This window comes from Ursus arctos, unplaced genomic scaffold (assembly GCF_023065955.2).
Source record: "Ursus arctos isolate Adak ecotype North America unplaced genomic scaffold, UrsArc2.0 scaffold_1, whole genome shotgun sequence".
Classification (NCBI taxonomy): Eukaryota; Metazoa; Chordata; class Mammalia; order Carnivora; family Ursidae; genus Ursus; species Ursus arctos.
In genome coordinates this window covers 53,315,113-53,332,707 of record NW_026622763.1, presented here as the reverse complement: position 1 = coordinate 53,332,707, position 17,595 = coordinate 53,315,113, and the positions used below count along the sequence as shown (strand labels likewise).

At 37.0% G+C, this 17,595-nt stretch overlaps 2 protein-coding genes across 3 annotated transcripts in view; both read left to right on the top strand.

The window, feature by feature from the left end:
• Positions 1 to 17,595, top strand: part of OLA1 (Obg like ATPase 1) — a 170,780-nt gene that overhangs the window by 29,172 nt on the left and 124,013 nt on the right. The window lies entirely within an intron of this gene.
• LOC113250763 (60S ribosomal protein L37-like) lies at positions 3,063 to 3,551 on the top strand. The gene is given in 1 exon segment (XM_044381472.3): positions 3,063 to 3,551. A coding segment is annotated over 1 exon segment (324 nt). The 5' UTR covers positions 3,063 to 3,139; the 3' UTR covers positions 3,464 to 3,551.

The window sequence follows — 17,595 nt, the reverse complement described above, 5'->3', positions numbered from 1 at the left end:
CATCTGTGGACCCACTTTGAGAAACACTTGTTTAAATTCCAGAGAAGTTGCATCAAAATGTATTAGTTCTAGGTCAAGCAGTTTTTCTTTTTCTTTAAGATTTTATTTATTTATTTGAGAGAGAGAGAGACCGTGCACAAGTGCGGGGGAGGGTCAGAGAGAGAAGGAGAGGGAGAAACAGACTCCCTGCTGAGCAGGGAGCCCGACGTGCAGCTTGGTCACAGGACCCCAGGATCGTGACCTGAGCTGAAGGCAGACAGACGCTTAACTGACTGAACCACCCAGGCGCCCCAGATCATGCACTTTTTAAGGATGCCCAAATAATAGAATAAAAAGGCAGTGGAGAATTATTTATTTTGTAAATTCCTGAAGGGTATGGGATGACTTTATTTAGAGAAACAGATTCATGTGGCTTGGATTCTAGGTATACATGTTGCAGATTCTTAACACTTTTAGTAACAAAGATAGCAAAACATATTTCAGAAAGAAGAGAGAGAACACATTCAAATGTACTCTCACACATTCTTTCTTCTGGTATTTTCATTTTGATTTATGAAGGGAATAAATAGACAATTGATCAGTAGCCAGGGTCCTGGCAGTATGTGTAGAAGCTTTCATTAATCTTCTAGATGGTGACTTCTTTTTGGAGGTTCTCTGGAGCTTACGTGTAACGATTGGCTGTGTGACTTAATGTGATGTATACGTTGTTCATAACAATCCTGTAGGGAGGCAGTATGCCTGTTTTAATGATGAGAAAACTGAGGCTTAAAGAGACTAGGAAATTAGGCCATAATTTACATAACTGATGAGCACCAGAGCTATGATTTGAATTCAGGTCTGCCTGAAATGATGTGGCTGTCAGTGCTTAAAAATCTACAAGCAGTTGGATAGTTATTTTTTTGAGATATATATTCTTTTCTTTGGTCTGAGTATCAAACTGTTTTTAAATGTTGGTTATGTTTTAAATAATCATTCCCCTACTTAATTGTCCGCCACTCCCGAAGGATCTTAAATGTTTGAAATTATGCAGAAATGTTTTGTTGGATCAGCTTTGTGTGTGTCTGCCTGCCTACCTGCCTCCTTTCCTTCGTTCCTTCCTACCTTCTTTCCTTCCTTCCTTACTCACGTATAGTTGATAAGTTGTGTTATTCCTTAGCTGACTGTTTTTCAGGTTTTTTGAGTCACACAGAATGTATTTTAATGGTTTGTATGATTTTAAAAAGTGGAAATTTTCAGAGTAGAGACCCCAGAAAGGGACCCTTAACTTGGTGGTCAACTAATCTTTGACAAAGTAGGAAAGGATATCCAATGGAAAAAGGATAATCGTCTCTTCAACACATGGTGTTGGGAAAATTGAACAGCTACATGCAGAAGAATGAAACTGGACTATTTTCTTACACCATACACAAAAATAGACTCAAAATGGATGAAAGACCTAAATGTGAGACAGGAATCCATCAAAGTCCTAGAAGAGAACACAGGCAGCGACCTCTTTAACCTTGGCTCCATCAGCTTCTTGCTAGACACGTCTCCAGAGGCAAGTGAAACAAAAGCAAAAATGAACTGTTGAGACTTCATCAAGATAAAAAGCTTTGCACAGCAAAGGAAACAGTCAACAAAACTAAAAAGCAACCTTCCGAATGGAAGAGGATATTTGCAAATGTCTTATATAAGGGTTTATATCCTTATAAAGGGTTAGTATCCAAGATCTGTAAAGAATTTATCAAACTCAGCACCCCAAAACAAATAATCCGGTCAAGAAATGGGCAGAAGACATGAACAGACATTTTTCCAAAGAAGACATGGCGATACAAATGACCAACTGACATATGAAAAGATGTTCAACATCACTCATCATCAGGGAAATTTAAATCAAAACCACAATGAGATACCACCTCACACTGGTCAGAATGGCTAAAATTAACAACTCAGGAAATGACAGATGTTGGAGAGGATGCAGAAAAGGGGGAACCCTCTTAGACAGTTGGTGGGAATGCAAACTGGGGTAGCCACTCTGGAAAACAGTATGGAGGTTCCTCAAAAAGTTGAAAATAGAGCTACCCTGGGGCACCTGGGTGGCTCAGTCGGTCAAGCATCTGCCTTTGGCTCAGGTCATGATCCCGGGGTACTGGGATCGAGCCCTGCATCCAGCTCCCTGCTTGGCGGGGAGTCTGCTTCTCCCTCGCCCCTCCCCCTCCTCTCATGCTCTGTCTCTCACTTTCTCATGCTCTGTCTCTTGCTTTCTCTCTCTCAAATAAATAAATAAAATCTTAAAAAAAAAAACAAAACTGTCCTATGATCCAGCAATTGCACTACTAGGTATTTATCCAGAGTATACAAACATAGTGATTCGAAGGGGCACATGCACCCTAATGTTTATAGCAGCAATGTCCACAATAGCAAACTATGGAAAGAGCCCAGACGTCCATCAAAAGATGAATGGATAAAGATGTGGTGTATATATATACAACGGAATATTACTCAGCCATCAGAAAGAATGAAATCTTCCCATTTACAATGACATGGATGGAACTAGAGGGTATTATGCTAAGTGAAATAAGTCAGTCGAAGAAAGACAAATACCATATAATTTCACTCATATGTGGAATTTAAGAAACAAAAAGGGGAAGGGAAGGAAAAATTAAATAAGATAAAAGCAGAGAGGGAGACAAACCATGGGAGACTCTTAACTCTAGGAAACAAACAGGGTTGCTGGAGGGGAGGGGGATGAGGAATGGGGTAACTGGGTGATGGGTGTTAAGGAGAGCACTTGATGTAATGAACACTAGGTGTTATATGCTACTGTTGAATCACTAAGTTCTACCCCTGAAACTGATAGTACATCGTATGTTAACTAAATTGAATTTAATTTTAAAAAAAAGTGGGAATTTCTCCATATTTTTGGCATAATTGACATCCATTTTGGGTAAACAATTCTGAATAACTATGATTGTCTCCATTGCTAATGATGTAATATTAACTGTAGAACAGAAATTCTTTATGAATTCTCTGTGAATATTCTTTTTTTTTTTTTTTTTTAACTTTTGGTTTTTCTTATTGGACCCTACATTGAGAAAGAAAAATAACAGTTTCTGGTGTTTGAAGAAACACTAGCAATTAACATTCTAAAAGTTATTTGATGGAGCTCTTTCGGGTCTGCCCCGGAAACAAGATGAAGGGGACGTCATCGTTTGGAAAGTGTGGCAATAAGATGCATACGTTGTGCTGCTGCTGTGGCTCGAAGCCCTCCCACCTTCAGAATTCCACCTGTGGCAAATGTGGCTATCCTGCCAAGCTCAAGAGAAAGTATAACTGGAGTGCCAAGGCTAAAAGATGAAATACCCCTGGGAACGGCTGAATGAAGCACCTAAAAATCATATACCGCAGATTCAGGCATGGATTCTGTGAAGGGACAACACCTAAGCCCAAGAGGGCAGCTGTTGCAGCATCCATTTCATCTTAAGGTTTTCAGCAATTAGTCACACAATAAACGTTCTGGTTTAAAAAAAGTTATTTACACATCTCCAAAGGCAAGAGAAACAAAAGATAAAATGAACTTGTGGGACTTCATCAAGATCAAAAGCTTCTGCAGAGCCAAGCAAACAGTCAAAAAAACTAAGAGGCAGCCCACGGAATGGGAGAATATATTTGCAAATGATGCTACAGATAAAAGACTGGTATCCAAGATCTACAAAGAACTTCTCAAACTCAATACACAAGAAACAAATAAACAAATCATAAAATGGGCAGAAGATATGAGCAGACACTTTTCCAATGATGACATACAAATGACTAACAGACACATGAAAAAATGTTCAAAATCACTAGCCATCAGGGAAATTCAAATCAAAACCACACTAAGATACCACCTTACGCCAGTTAGAGTGGCAAAATTGACAAGGCAAGAAACAACAATTGTTGGAGAGGATGTGGAGAAAGGGGATCCCTCCTACATTGTTGGTGGGAATGCAAGTTGGTACAGCCACTCTGGAAAACAGTGTGGAGGTCCCTTAAAAAGTTAACAATTGAGCTACCCTGTGACCCAGACATTGCACTACTGGGTATTTACCCCAAAGATACAGACGTAGTGAAGAGAAGGGCCATATGCACCCCAATGTTCATAGCAGCATTGTCCACAATAGCTAAATCGTGGAAGGAGCCGAGATGCCCTTCAACAGATGACTGGATTAAGAAGTTGTGGTCCATATATACAATGGAATATTACTCAGCAATCAGAAAGAACGAGTTCTCAACATTTGCTGCAACATGGACGGCACTGGAGGAGATAATGCTAAGTGAAATAAGTCAAGCAGAGAAAGACAATTATCATATGATTTCTCTCATCTATGGAACATAAGAACTAGGAAGATCGATAGGGGAAGAAAGGGATAAAGAAGGGGGGTAATCAGAAGGGGGAATGAAGCATGAGAGACTATGGACTATGAGAAACAAACTGAGGGCTTCAGAGGGGAGGGGGACGGGGGAATGGGACAGACTGGTGATGGGTAGTACGGAGGGCACGTATTGCATGGTGCACTGGGTGTTATACGCAACTAAAGAATCATCGAACTTTACATCAGAAACCAGGGATGTACTGTATGGTGACTAACATAATAAAAATAACATTAAAAAAACTAAAAATTAAAAAAAAAGTTATTTAATAGATTAACTGCTTTTGAAAAGAAAATAGATATCCATTTAGTGTATATCACTTTTATGGAGATTCTGTTATGAACATTTTTGTAAAAAGCTAAATACTATTTATTTTTAAAATTTTTTTGAAGCTCGTTATCCACATTTCCTTAAAAGGTTATTTATATAAGCTGAAGGAGCTTTTTAATTTTTTTAATTTCAAAAAATATTTGTTTGTTTGTTTGTTTATTTATTTTAAAGAAAGCTCTACTCCCAGTGTGGGGCTTCAGCTCACCACCCTGACATCAAGAGTTGCATGCTCTATGAAATGAACCAACCCCTGAAGGAGCTTTTTAAAATTTAGAACAAACAAAACCTAAGTCTTCATTTACTTTGGAGCAGAAATCCAAGTGTATGATGTTTAGGATGTGCTTTTCAAAATGATACCTTAAAAGTGAGTTACTGCTTAAGTAATATTAAAGTTAAGAATGAAAGGGAAACAAATCAGAACCATGTTAGCATAATGCAGCTATTTTTTCTGCATTTCAGTTTGGTGCTTAAAGTGGACCACTTTCTAGCTATATAATTGTGAAAAAGTAACACTGTGTCTTTGAACTTCATTTTCTCATGTAAAATGGGGATTGTAATACTGCACTTAAATTATTTTGGAGTTTAGAGATCATTCTGTGTCAGTGCATAGAGACTTTTTAATGTTGCTACATTGGTGTGTTTTTTTGGTAAATATAGATTTTTAATTTCAGCATATTTTTTTCATTAAAAAAGTTTTTGTTAGGGTGATGTGTATATAAAATAAAATTTACATTTTAACCATCTTTAAGTGTTCAGGTCAGTGGCATATAGTACATTTACATGTTGTGCAGCCATCATCACCATCCATCTCCAAAACTTTTTCCATCATCCCAAGCTGAAGCTCCATACCCATTAGGCGATAGCTTCCACTTCCTTCCTACTCCAGCCCCCAGCAGCTACCTTTCTACTTTCTATCTCTGAATTTGACTACTCTAGGTACCTCATACAAGTAGAATCATATAGTATTTGTCTTTTTGTGACTGGTTTATTCCATGTTTCATTGCTCTGTCATTGTCCATAGTATGGAAGTACCAGAGTTTATTGAAGTACTTCTGTTTGTGTTCATTTATTTATTTTCCCAGCTTCATGGAGATATAATTGACATACAACATTATGTAAGTTTAAGGTGTACAATATGATGATTTGATACACTTATATATTTTGAAATGATTACTTCAGTAAGGTTAGTTAACACATCTGTCACCTCACATAATTAGCTTTTTTTTTTTTTTTGTGGTGAGAACACCTAAGATCTACTCTTTTAGCTACTTCTGTAGTATAGTATTGTTAACTATAGTCACCATGCTGTACATTAGATCTGTAGACGTTACTCACCTTATAACTGAAAGTTTGTAACCTTTTGACAAGCATCTCCCCATTTCCCCCACCCTAGTCCCTAGCAAATACTAGTCTACTTACTCTCTGTTTCTCTGAGTTGTACTAGAAGAAAACAGTTGTGAGTCTTTACCTGATCACAGGGAAGATAAGAACTCTAAGTATAAAAGTACAAGAGTTCTGCTTTCTGAGCTATGGAACAGTTTTGTTTCAAATTTAGAAACATACAGGGGGTTCAGAGTTATAGAAATGTTAATTATAAAGTATATAATCATTTATAGGTATAGAAAACAAAGCTTCAAATACATTTGATGATTTTCAGCTAAATTGGTATGTGCATGCATGTGTATATGTGATAGTGGTGCTAATGGTAGACGTATATGGGATACAGTGTCCTGTTCCTTCCTGAGTTCTCTTCTCCAGTTGCTTGTTCACGTTTTCTGCATGTGGATTTATTTTGAACTCTTTGTGTGAACTTCAGTTCTGTTTATTATTTTGTTCTGCTGACTTCTAAAAGGAATTTTAACTGTCTTACAATAAAAGACAAATACATTGCAACAACAAGGAAGTGACGAAAGCCATTAATGAAGAATGAGAATTAAAGGGAGTAGGGTGGATGGATGGTCAGGAGCCTAGTACATGGTAACACATAACCTATGCCGAATAACGTACTGACACTGAGAATAAATCTTACCGCTGAGCATCGTGGCAGCTGAGGCAAAGAGAAAAAATTATAGGTTGTCTAATTTCATGTGCATCTGGTATATATCAGAAGAGATACCCTTTCCTAGCTCTAAAATGACGTTTAATGCGTCTTTGTAAGACCTGAGGCACAGCCGATGTGCAGTTTTTCTCTTAGTTTGCATAAAAGGCAGTAATCTGGAAGCAATCTTCTACCCCTTTATAATGCTGGATAAAAACAGAGTCCATAGAGTTAGATTATTTTTTTTCCCCTGAAGTATTTATCTTTTCTGGAGTATTTACCTATGCTGTTATAAAGTAGTACAGGTTTTAACTCCAATTCCTACAAGGGCTAAAATGTAGGGAATCTAGATGACTATGGAATTAGCATGTTTTTAAACTACCTCTTTGGAGTATGAACAGGCTTGGGCAGTTGTGACATAGCAAGCAAGTGAACATTAATGCTGTTAGCATGTGTCTGAATTGTTGGCATTTTATTTCGATTTCCAGAAGGGAAATGATTATTAAGCACCTAGTATATGTTAGGTACTAGAAATAGACTATTTCTAATTTATTGTTCCTTTTAATATTAACAGTTCTGCAGGATATTACTATCCAAGTTGTATAGATGAGGATATTGAGAGTGAAAAGTTATGTCGTTTTCCTAGGGTATGTAGCTAGTAAACTGGATGTAGAGCACGTTTCCATTCTTTAAAGTTCTTTTTCTTTCCAGTCTTTCACCATACCACATTGCTTTCATACATTTTTAGATATGACTGCTTAGAATCTGTGTAATAAACATGTTTAAGATCCATGTATTTGTATGTGAGAGAGGGAGAAGATTCAAATGGTTGGTGTACATTGTTTTTCAGAGAATACTTGCCCTGCACAATATATAGTGCTCAAAGAGACAGGTGCTATGTAGTGATTTTAAAAGAATTAGGTTATAGTTTTTGGTTTTTTGTTGCTATCAAATAACTATGTGCCAGGCTGTATGCTAAGTGCTTTATTTGAGTAAATTCATTTGATTCTCAGAACAACTCAGAAATGGATACAGAGAGGTTAGGCAATTTGCCCAACCTTGCACAGTTGGTAGAAGATAATAGTTGGGAGTCGTATTCAGCAAGGCAAGTCTGACTCTAAAATCCGCATTGTTAGCCTTTGCATCAGTGCTGACCAGTAGAAATACGTTGTTAGCCATAAATGTGGCTACTTATGTAATTTAATGTTTTCTGATAGCCACATTTAAAAAAGTAAAAAGAAAAGGTGAAGTTAATTTTAATAATATAATCTATCCAAAATATTATTTCAATATGCGGTCAATATGAAAAATTATTGATATATTTTTGATGTTGTCTCCAAAATCTGGTGTGTAATTTCTGCTTAGAGCACATCTCCCTTTGGACTAGCCACATTTCAAGTAATTAATAGCCACATGTGATTAGTGGGTACAGTATTGGACAGCTCAGTTCTACCCTATACTCATAGGAGGAAATGAGAGAAAGATAACATCAAATTATTGATAGATTTTTGAAGAATAGAAGTGGGTGGGGGGAGAGATGGGTGATTTCCTTTTTTACTTTAGACCCTTGGCTTTTTTTTTTTTTTTAAGGGGACATGTATTATTCTGATTTTTAAAGCATGAGGAATTTTCTAATTTAAATACCAATGTAGGGCATTCACAAATGATTCAAGTAAAATCCTCTAGAGTTCTGTATTAAAACAATGAGAAGGAGCACGTGGGTGGCTCAGTCAGTTAAGCATCTTGACTTGGTTTCAGCTCAGGTAATGATCTCAGGGCCCTGGGATCAAACCCCACATTGGGCTCCCCACTCAGTGGGGAGTCTGTTTGGGGATTTTCTCCCTCTCCTTTTGCCCCTCCCGCTGCTTGCTCTCTCTCTCTCCTTCTCTAAAATAAAATAAGTAAATCTTTAATAAAAAAAACAATGAGAAGATGGCTTTGACCTAGAATGTTGTGATTCAGGAGTTGTCAGGGATCTATTTCTAGCTCTGTAAAATGTTTGATTTTTAAGCTGGGCTGTGTCGTTCTGCCAGGGTAGGAATTTACTCGCAGATAACTAAATTAGTGGATTCTTTTGTTAAAGAAGTTATTTCCTTGATTACTCTCATAGCATTATATTTGTGTTGTCTCTTCTGCCATAAAGTGATACTTGCATTTTTAAGAAACCTTAATGGAGCAAATGTAGGTTGTAGCATAGTGAGTGTGTGTGTGTGTGTGTGTGTGTGTGTGTGTGTGTGTGTCTGTCTGTCTGTGGTGGTGAGGGGGAGGGAAGGCTGTGGGAAAAGGCAGTGCTGTCCTTATACAACTCTTTGTTCTACTAACAAACTAATTTCTTCGCGTACAATTAACTTCCCCATTCCACATATTTTTGGTAAGGGGATATTATCCAACTTCCTCTTTCCACCCTAGGAACCTCAGGGAGCCTTATCTTTGCCCTTGCCAGGTAGAATTGGCCACTTAACCTAAGTTGGGTGTAAAAGATGAAAAGATTGAGGGGACTCATTGAGAATTCAGTATTTCATTTCATCTGGCTTTTTTCTCCCCAAGAGCAAGAATGATGATAGGGAAAGAAGCACAGCCTATTAAATAGATTCTTAGCAATGTTATTATCTCTATATTAGTTGTTTTAATATGCACAATGTAGAATCACCTACACAGAATTCCTTTGTTGATTTGTCAGAGCAGAGGAAAACCCTTGGTAGTCATGCCAGCCCACTGTTGAGATATAGCTACCTTCTTGGTATCAGAAAGTGTTCTCTTATATTAGATTGAATTACATGAAATTTAGGTACAAAAACTTGTGCTTTAGAAAAAATGAGCTTCATTCCATAGTACATATAAAATTGTAATTTTTAAAAAAGATGTCCTTTATTTGAGAGACGGAGCTCACAAGCAGGCGGAGGGGGAGAGGGAGATGTGGGGCTCAATACCTGACCCTGAGATCATGACCAGAGCCGTAGGCAGACGCTTAACTGACTGAGCCACCTAGGCGCCCCTAAAATTGTAATTTAATAAGGTGTTTGCACCCTTGCCTTTCATACCTTATGAGTGGACAGTTTAATCAGATTGCATTCTTCCTTTTGATTATAAATGGACAAACAGATGCTGTTACTTAAAAAAAATATTCATTATATTTAAAAAATTCAAAATGACATATGCTTATCATAAACAAAATGGAAAGTAAGTGTTCATAATAAAATTTCATGTTCGCCCCTTGTTCCCAGTCTCCAGAAGTAGTTATCTTTTTTTTTTTTTAATCCAAAGAAAGGATGTATGCTTCTTTTCTTTTCTTTTTTTTTTTTTTTAAAGATTTTATTTATTTATTTGACAGAGAGAGAGACAGCCAGCGAGAGAGGGAACACAGGCAGGGGGAGGGAGAGAGGAAGAAGCAGGCTTCCAGCGGAAGAGCCTGATGTGGGGCTCGGTCCCGGTCCCGGAACGCCAGGATCACGCCCTGAGCCAAAGGCAGACACTTAACGACTGCGCCACCCAGTCGCCCCTGCTTATTTTCTTTTCCTGATTATATTAAGGAGTATAGTTTCTATTTGAATTTACTTTTTAATATTTATTTTCCTTAAAAAGAGTTTTCTTTAGTAAGTAGAGCATTTCAGTTTTTGTAATAACTGATAATTATTTTGTTTGTTTTTGATGTCATTTCTTTTTATTTTGAAAGATCTCTGCAGTTTTATAATTCTTAGAAAATAATTCTGTCTCCCTGCCTTCCCCTCTAGTATAATTTTAAGTCCTTGACCGATTTCACTTCTCTCTTGGCCTCCACCCCTGTTAAACTGGGCAGACAAGTTCTTGCAGAGATAGAACTAAGACTGATCCATGTAGATGATTTCTGTGCAGATGGTTAGAATTTTTGGCCAGGGAAAATGAAAGCCCTTATCCTTTCTCCTTTCTTTATTAATGACAGATGTGTCTTCATTCTGTTATATATTACTGTCCGTCTGTATCTGTTTGACTTTCTTATGTCTAAATTGCTTACCTAGAGCTTTACCAAAAAGATTCCAAAGAGGTCCTTTAGTTTTGTGTCGTTTGCTAAAAAGAGATGAAGGTAGCACTGATGGAAGAAATAGGTTTTAAGTTGCCTTTCTAGTTTATATGGAATTGTAGCCCTCAAGGCACTACAACTTTATTGAACTGATAAATGAGAAGGTAAAAATGCCTTCATTTAATTGTCTTTCCCTTTTAGGTTAAGTTAGGTGTTTATATGTTTTGTAAATCACCTTTAATTACCGTGAACATAAATTACTGTTTTCAAGAACCCACCTCCCATCCCCCCCATAAGCATATCATTTAAAAGTTTAAAATGAGTCACACATTTTTGCCTAGACACAAATTACCAATACAAAATGGTCTTTGATTGTATCCTAAAATAATGGAGTTTTTTCTTTGGGTCCTGTAATTTTCTTTTTCAGCAGTATTTATTAAATTAATCTAGTATTGGATTGCAGTAAACAATCTGACCAAAAAACATATGTTTTCTTTGTTTCTTTGGTACAAATTCAATGGGTTAAGTAATTATGCAGTGGTTCTCATCTACATATACAATGCATTCTAATAACCAACTTCTGTTTACTGTGGAAAATATTGCAGCAGTAGGAAACCGTTCCTTCTACTTTGCATTGTAATATTGTATGAAGCTACTATTTAATCTACTAGCTATTTAAAGTTTAATTGCTTGAACATATCCTCATACTCATGGTGGTCTTATATCTACTTTAGGTACTTGAGGCATTTTCATTTTTTTCTTCGATATCCTTTCTGACATGCTTTATAGGTCTTGTTTCCCATCCTTTCTGCTCAAAATAGCCAGCTACATGGATTCTTTTAAAAACTCTTCTCTCACTAACGAGTTGAAATTACTCAGGATGTGAGGGCAACTTCTAAGGTCCTGGAGAGTCTCTTGATCTTTAAGCATCAAATTTTGAACCACATTTTTCTTAGTTGTCAGAACACTGTCATTATGTTAAGTTAAAAATGTGAATATTGAGAGTGATTTGGTTTTGAAAACCAGTGTATTCATTGTTATACTTGCATGAATGAAATCAGATGAGCACTTGTGTTTCATTACAGTGAGTCTTCAATTTCCTTATAACTTGTCCTTTGCAGAGTTTACATTGACACCTTACACCACCATTGTATGCCAGGTACAGTATTTCTACATCAGTGACATAATTTTGAGCTTATGGCTTGGTAGTGCCACTTCCCAGCCCAGGCAGTTGAAGGAAAGACAGGGCTTCCTCTAAGGGCTATAGGCTGTGTTGCAGCACTGATTCATTATAACCAGAGATTTCCTCTCCTCTTCTTTGATAAGGTTATGATGTCCCTCAGAACTCCTAGACTGGCCATGAGCCTGGAATTTATTTGTCCGGGTCCATGATGTTTCCTTCCTGATCCATCTTCTCCTTCCATCCCCATTCTGTCTTTGGTGTCTTTGCTTCCTCTGTGGGAGGGAAGAAGGAGCATTGCCTGACTGACCTGGACTTGACTGACTCAATTCTTGCCATAGGACTTAAAGAAGATCCCATTGTACCACCAGACCCTGAGATATTTTGCCATTCCCATAAGTAAGGAGTTGGGTCGGGGGGGGGGTGGTTTTGTTCCTCTTCCCTTGTATCTGAGATGAAAGGAACAACTGTATCTACCTTCTGTTCAGACCAGTTGTGAAGGTCTTCTTCTCTTGCATACCAGGTTGTCAGATGGATAGAACCAAAAGCATGGATTGTATGTTAATTTATAGCTTTTTTGTAATAATGTTCTCCTCTACTTCCCAACTAAATTTATTGTTCAGATCTTAAGTGTTATTGTGAACATGTAGGGGATTGTGTGTATTCCATCCATTTTCCTGATTTGTTGTTTTTTTTTTCATCTTGGTTTATACAAGCTGTGTTCTGATTTGTGTATTATGGGTAACATGTTTGGGAAAGAACTCTTAGGGGCGCCTTGGTGGCTCAGATGGTTGAGCATCTGCCTTTGGCTCAGGTCATGATCTCTAGGTCCTGGGATCGAGCCCCATGTTGGGCCCCTAGCTCGGTGGGGAGTCTGCTTCTCCCTCTGCCTCTTCCCCAGCCTGTGCTTTCTCTGTCTCCGTCTCTCTCTCTCAAATGAATAAATAAAATCTTAAAAAAAAGAACTCTTAATTAAAATTATTTGAAGATGATTTTTTTTTAAAGATTTTATTTATTTATTTGACAGAGATAGAGATAGCCAGTGAGAGGGAACACGAGCAGGGGGAATAGGAGAGGAAGAAGCAGGCTCCCAGCAGAGGAGCCTGATGTGGGGCTCGATCCCACAACGCTGGAATCACCCCCTGAGCCAAAGGCAGATGCCTAACCGCTGTGCCACCCAGGCGCCCCTGAAGATGATTTTTAAAACCATTGAAACAGAGTTATATTAGGGGTTACAGTCAGACCAAGGGTGATGACTCACTTTTAAAGAACTGAGGGGGGCGCCTGGGGGGCTCAGTCATTAAGCGTCTGCCTTCAGCTCAGGTCATGATCCCAGGGTCCTGGGATTGAGCCCCGCATCGGGCTCCCTGCTCAGTGGGAAGCCTGCTTCTCCCTCTCCCATTCCCCTTGCTTGTGTTCCTGCTCTCTCTCTCTCTGTGTCAAATAAATAAATAAAATCTTTAAAAAAAATAAAGAACTGAGGAAAATATAAGCAACATTAAGGAAATGTATTACAGATAATAATTTTAAATATAGAACCACAATCTTATCACCATTGTACCATTTTGGATATGATCTGCTATTTATACACTCATGGTTGCAGTTACAGGAAGGAATCAATTGAGTAATAGGGAAGGGAATTTATTGAGTTAGAGGCCATATCCTTTATAGTAGTATCATTTGATTCTCCTGGTAGGTCATATTACTCCATTTTGGGAATGAGGAAACTGTGTCTCAGGGAGTTTAATAACTTGTCAAAAATCACAGAGTTACTGAGTGGCAGAATCAGGATTTTTAGTGAAACCTTATATTTATGTCTTCAAGGTATTTTACTAATATATCATAAAACGTTTTTCTTGTTTTAGAATAGCCTTAATGTTAATAATTTTTAATGAGAGGATAATGTGTCCGTGATCTACAGTTTATCATTTCGTAAATATTGGAATATGTTTTCAGTTATTTGGCTATGATAACTCTTTAGTGAATGACTTTACTCATGTGTCTTTTTGCCTATATTGTATTATTTCTTTAAGAAATATTTATTGGAGAGAAATTAATGAATCAAAGGATATGCTTCTTTTACATTTCACCTCTTGCTAGATATTTTGAAAGGGTTTCTTGCATTTGCTTTTTGTAGAAATTATCGTATCCTATTTAACCAACTGGAAATGTAAATATTACAGTATATACTGGGAACAACTTAGAGTGTGCATATATCAGTGAAAGAAGATTACATAGTAACTGCCCTATGGAAAGTGAAGGAGGAGAGTTGGATGACTTTCATAAGGAAACAGCTGAAGAAGCCCCAAAAGTGTGACTGTCCAAGCCAGACAGTTGTTGCGAAAGAATGGAGTAGCCTGAATGCTCTGGGTGATGGTTTGTACCTGGTTTGCTCTAATTGCTGGGTTTATAGTTAATCTCTGGAGTTAAAGTTGATGTAAGTCAAGGCAAGACCGTAATATGAATTTGAATTTAATCCTTCTTTGTTATAATTCCTTTCTGGTCTTTTTGTCAGCCTTTCTTTGCTAATATTGTAATTCATGGATGAGAATTTAAAAGTTTGCCTCATTTAATTTAAGAGGCATTAGGAGACTGGCCTATTTTACTTGTAAATAGAAGGTTTATACTGAGTATTTACATAGAAGGATTATTATGTTATAAACATCACTGTCTTTTCACTAAATGACTTGGATAATATTTTGTTAGGAAATCTAAAAAAGGAAACAATGTTATTTTAGGTGGTGTACTTACACTGGGTACTCATTCATGTATTGTATGTTCATTTCTTTTTTGATAATTGCCCCATACCAGCTAAGGGCAGAATGGTAGCTAATCTTTACTGGACTGATGATGATATCCCTGGATAGTTGGTGAAGGGAACCATTTTGCCCAGCATTTTCCCATCTTTCCATCATCTCCTTTCTTGATCTTTATGTGACATGAATAATAATGAGTACTAGTACCAGAAGCTTTATTTTATCTGAGGATTTGTGTGTTACAGGCAGTATCTAAAGCCTTTATTATTATATCTGTGACCTCATTTACTCTTTGACAAGATTTACGTGAAGTAGGCACTACTGTTCTCATCTTACCTACTATAGAAACAATTAGAGAGGTTAAGTAGCTCAAGTTAGTAAGTGGCACTACTGAGAGTTGAATCTGGGCTCTTGTCTAAAGCCCTTCCTTTTAACTACTATCTCTCATATATTGTGTGCATTTTTTAGTTAATTGACTGTAACATCCATGGTCCGTGTTTTAAATCTTTAGTCTCTTTTACCTTAGAACCTCATTACTTCAAGAAAACCTTCATATTTTTTTGAACCTAAAGTAGTCATGGTAATTACTTTGATGTTCACAAGCACTTCTAGGAATAGAGTTCAGAGGGAAAGAGATGATGTTCAGTCAGTGAAGTTGTAATTTTGTTTGGTTTTTAAAGATAGATATTATGTGTAGGTTTCTTTGAAGACAGTTTATGTATAGTAAGGGAAATACAGTTTCGTTTAGAAAGTAGATGCTTACTGTTAATTAGCATCAATTTATCAGTATTTTATCTGGAATTTAAAAAATTGTATTTAAAAGTTACAGGAGCTTATTTTTACCAAATACGGATTCCATTGACTTAGGCTTTCTCCTCCTTGGGCATGTGAGTCAGGGATTATATCGACTTTTTCCGAGGGTAAAATTGGCACAATAATGAGTTGGTTTATTAGCATCCTTTAGAGGCTGATAATGATACGTTTTGGATTATTATGAATTCATAGATTTAAACACTTGTTTCAGTTCATTGCAGTTACTATCCTTACTGGTAATCAGTTTGTACCATCTTTGGCCAAGGGAGCCTCTTCAAGTTGGCTCCTGAACTCTGTTGATACCACACTAGTAGTCTTTGATAGCTTTATGCTATCTGTTATGATAGATGGATGTTCCTGGCTTATCTTTCCCATCCTGCCCCAGGTCTGGAAATAGCCAAGTGTCCAGAGAACCCTGGTTCCTTTTTCTAACTGCTATTATCTTTTTCACTCAACTATCTCTCTCTTTTTTTTTTTTTTAAAAGATTTTATTTATTTCTGTGACAGAGAGACAGCCAGCAAGAGAGGGAACACAGCAGGGGGAGTGGGAGAGAAAGAAGCAGGCTCCCAGCGGAGGAGCCCGATGTGGAACTCGATCCCGGAACGCCGGGATCACACCCTGAGCCAAAGGCAGACGCTTAACGACTTCACCACCCAGGCGCCCCTCAACTATCTCTCTTTATAGCCCCTACAGAAATACATTTTTATAAAAAAGAATGCAACTTTTCATCCCCTTCCCCCAAATGGAAAAGTGGAATAATATCTTAAAAGAAGTTGGGATTAATAACCTCTAAAGCAGCAGCTCTCAACCTTTTTGGTCTCCAGACTCTTTTATATTCTTAAAATTATTAAGGCCTCCCCAAAATTTATATTTGTTAGGTTAATATCAACCCATATTTACGATATGAGAAATTAGAACTAAGATTAAAAAATTATTTCCTCTTAATGAGTTTTAAAGTAACAATGAAAAACCCATTATATGTTAACATATTTAAAAAAAATAATTATATGTATATATTTTAAGATTTTATATATTTATTCGAGAGAGAGAGAGAGAGCGTGAGAATGAGTGGGAGGAGGGGTAGAGGGAGAAGCAGACTCCCTGTGGAGGAGGGAGCCTGATGCAGGACTTGATCCCAGGACCATGAGATCATGACCTGAACTGAAGGTACCCGAAAAATAATGATATTTTCTAAAGCAAAAATACTTAATGAGAGAAGTGGGATTGTTTCATATTTTGCTAATCTCTTTAATATCTGGCATAGTAGAAGATAGCTGGATCATCATATTTGCTTATGAATTTAATCTTTTGCAATATGTTGTTTTTGTTGAGATATATGAAGAAAATCTGGCCTCACAGATACATGGTTAGAAGAAGGAAGAGTATTTTAATAACCTTTTCAGATAATTGTTAATATTATTTTTTGATAGTACATTGAAACTTGGCAAATAGAAGTTTCTTATAGGTTAATTAGAATGTAAAATTTGCTACTAAAGCAATGGACTTTTTGTACTTAGTTACATTAAAGTACATTGGTGTATGTTGTACTTTGACTGGCTCTTCTACCCATGCATGTAGTTAGTAATTTGGGAAATACTGATTCTCAATGATGATGCAAATCTACTAAATCTTGATACGTTTTTATTATACAGTATCAAAAATCACATCTGTTAATATCACCACAGATCTCAAGAAAAGTCTATAAATATTGGGAAGCTATCAAACTCATGGTGGCAGATATGTTTTCCAAAATTCTAATTTTCACTTAAAAGCCTGAGTCTTATCACTTACAATAAGATGATTGCCAGATAGCAAAGATTAAATAACCATGGTTTGAATGTCAGTCGTTCTTCAAGTAGAAATTGTGCTCCACAAAAACAGTGCCTAGCAATTCAAGTGCTTTTTCTTGACAACCATTGTAGTTTGGTATGCAGCAGAAGTGTTTTATTTGTACTCTTGTCTTCTTGCCCAGCATATTAAAAAGATGTATGCCCAAGCGTTGAGATTTAATAAAATTAATAATCTTTACTATCTCATTAAGGACATTCTTAAATGAAACTTGATTGCTCTATGTGTGTGTGTGTGTGC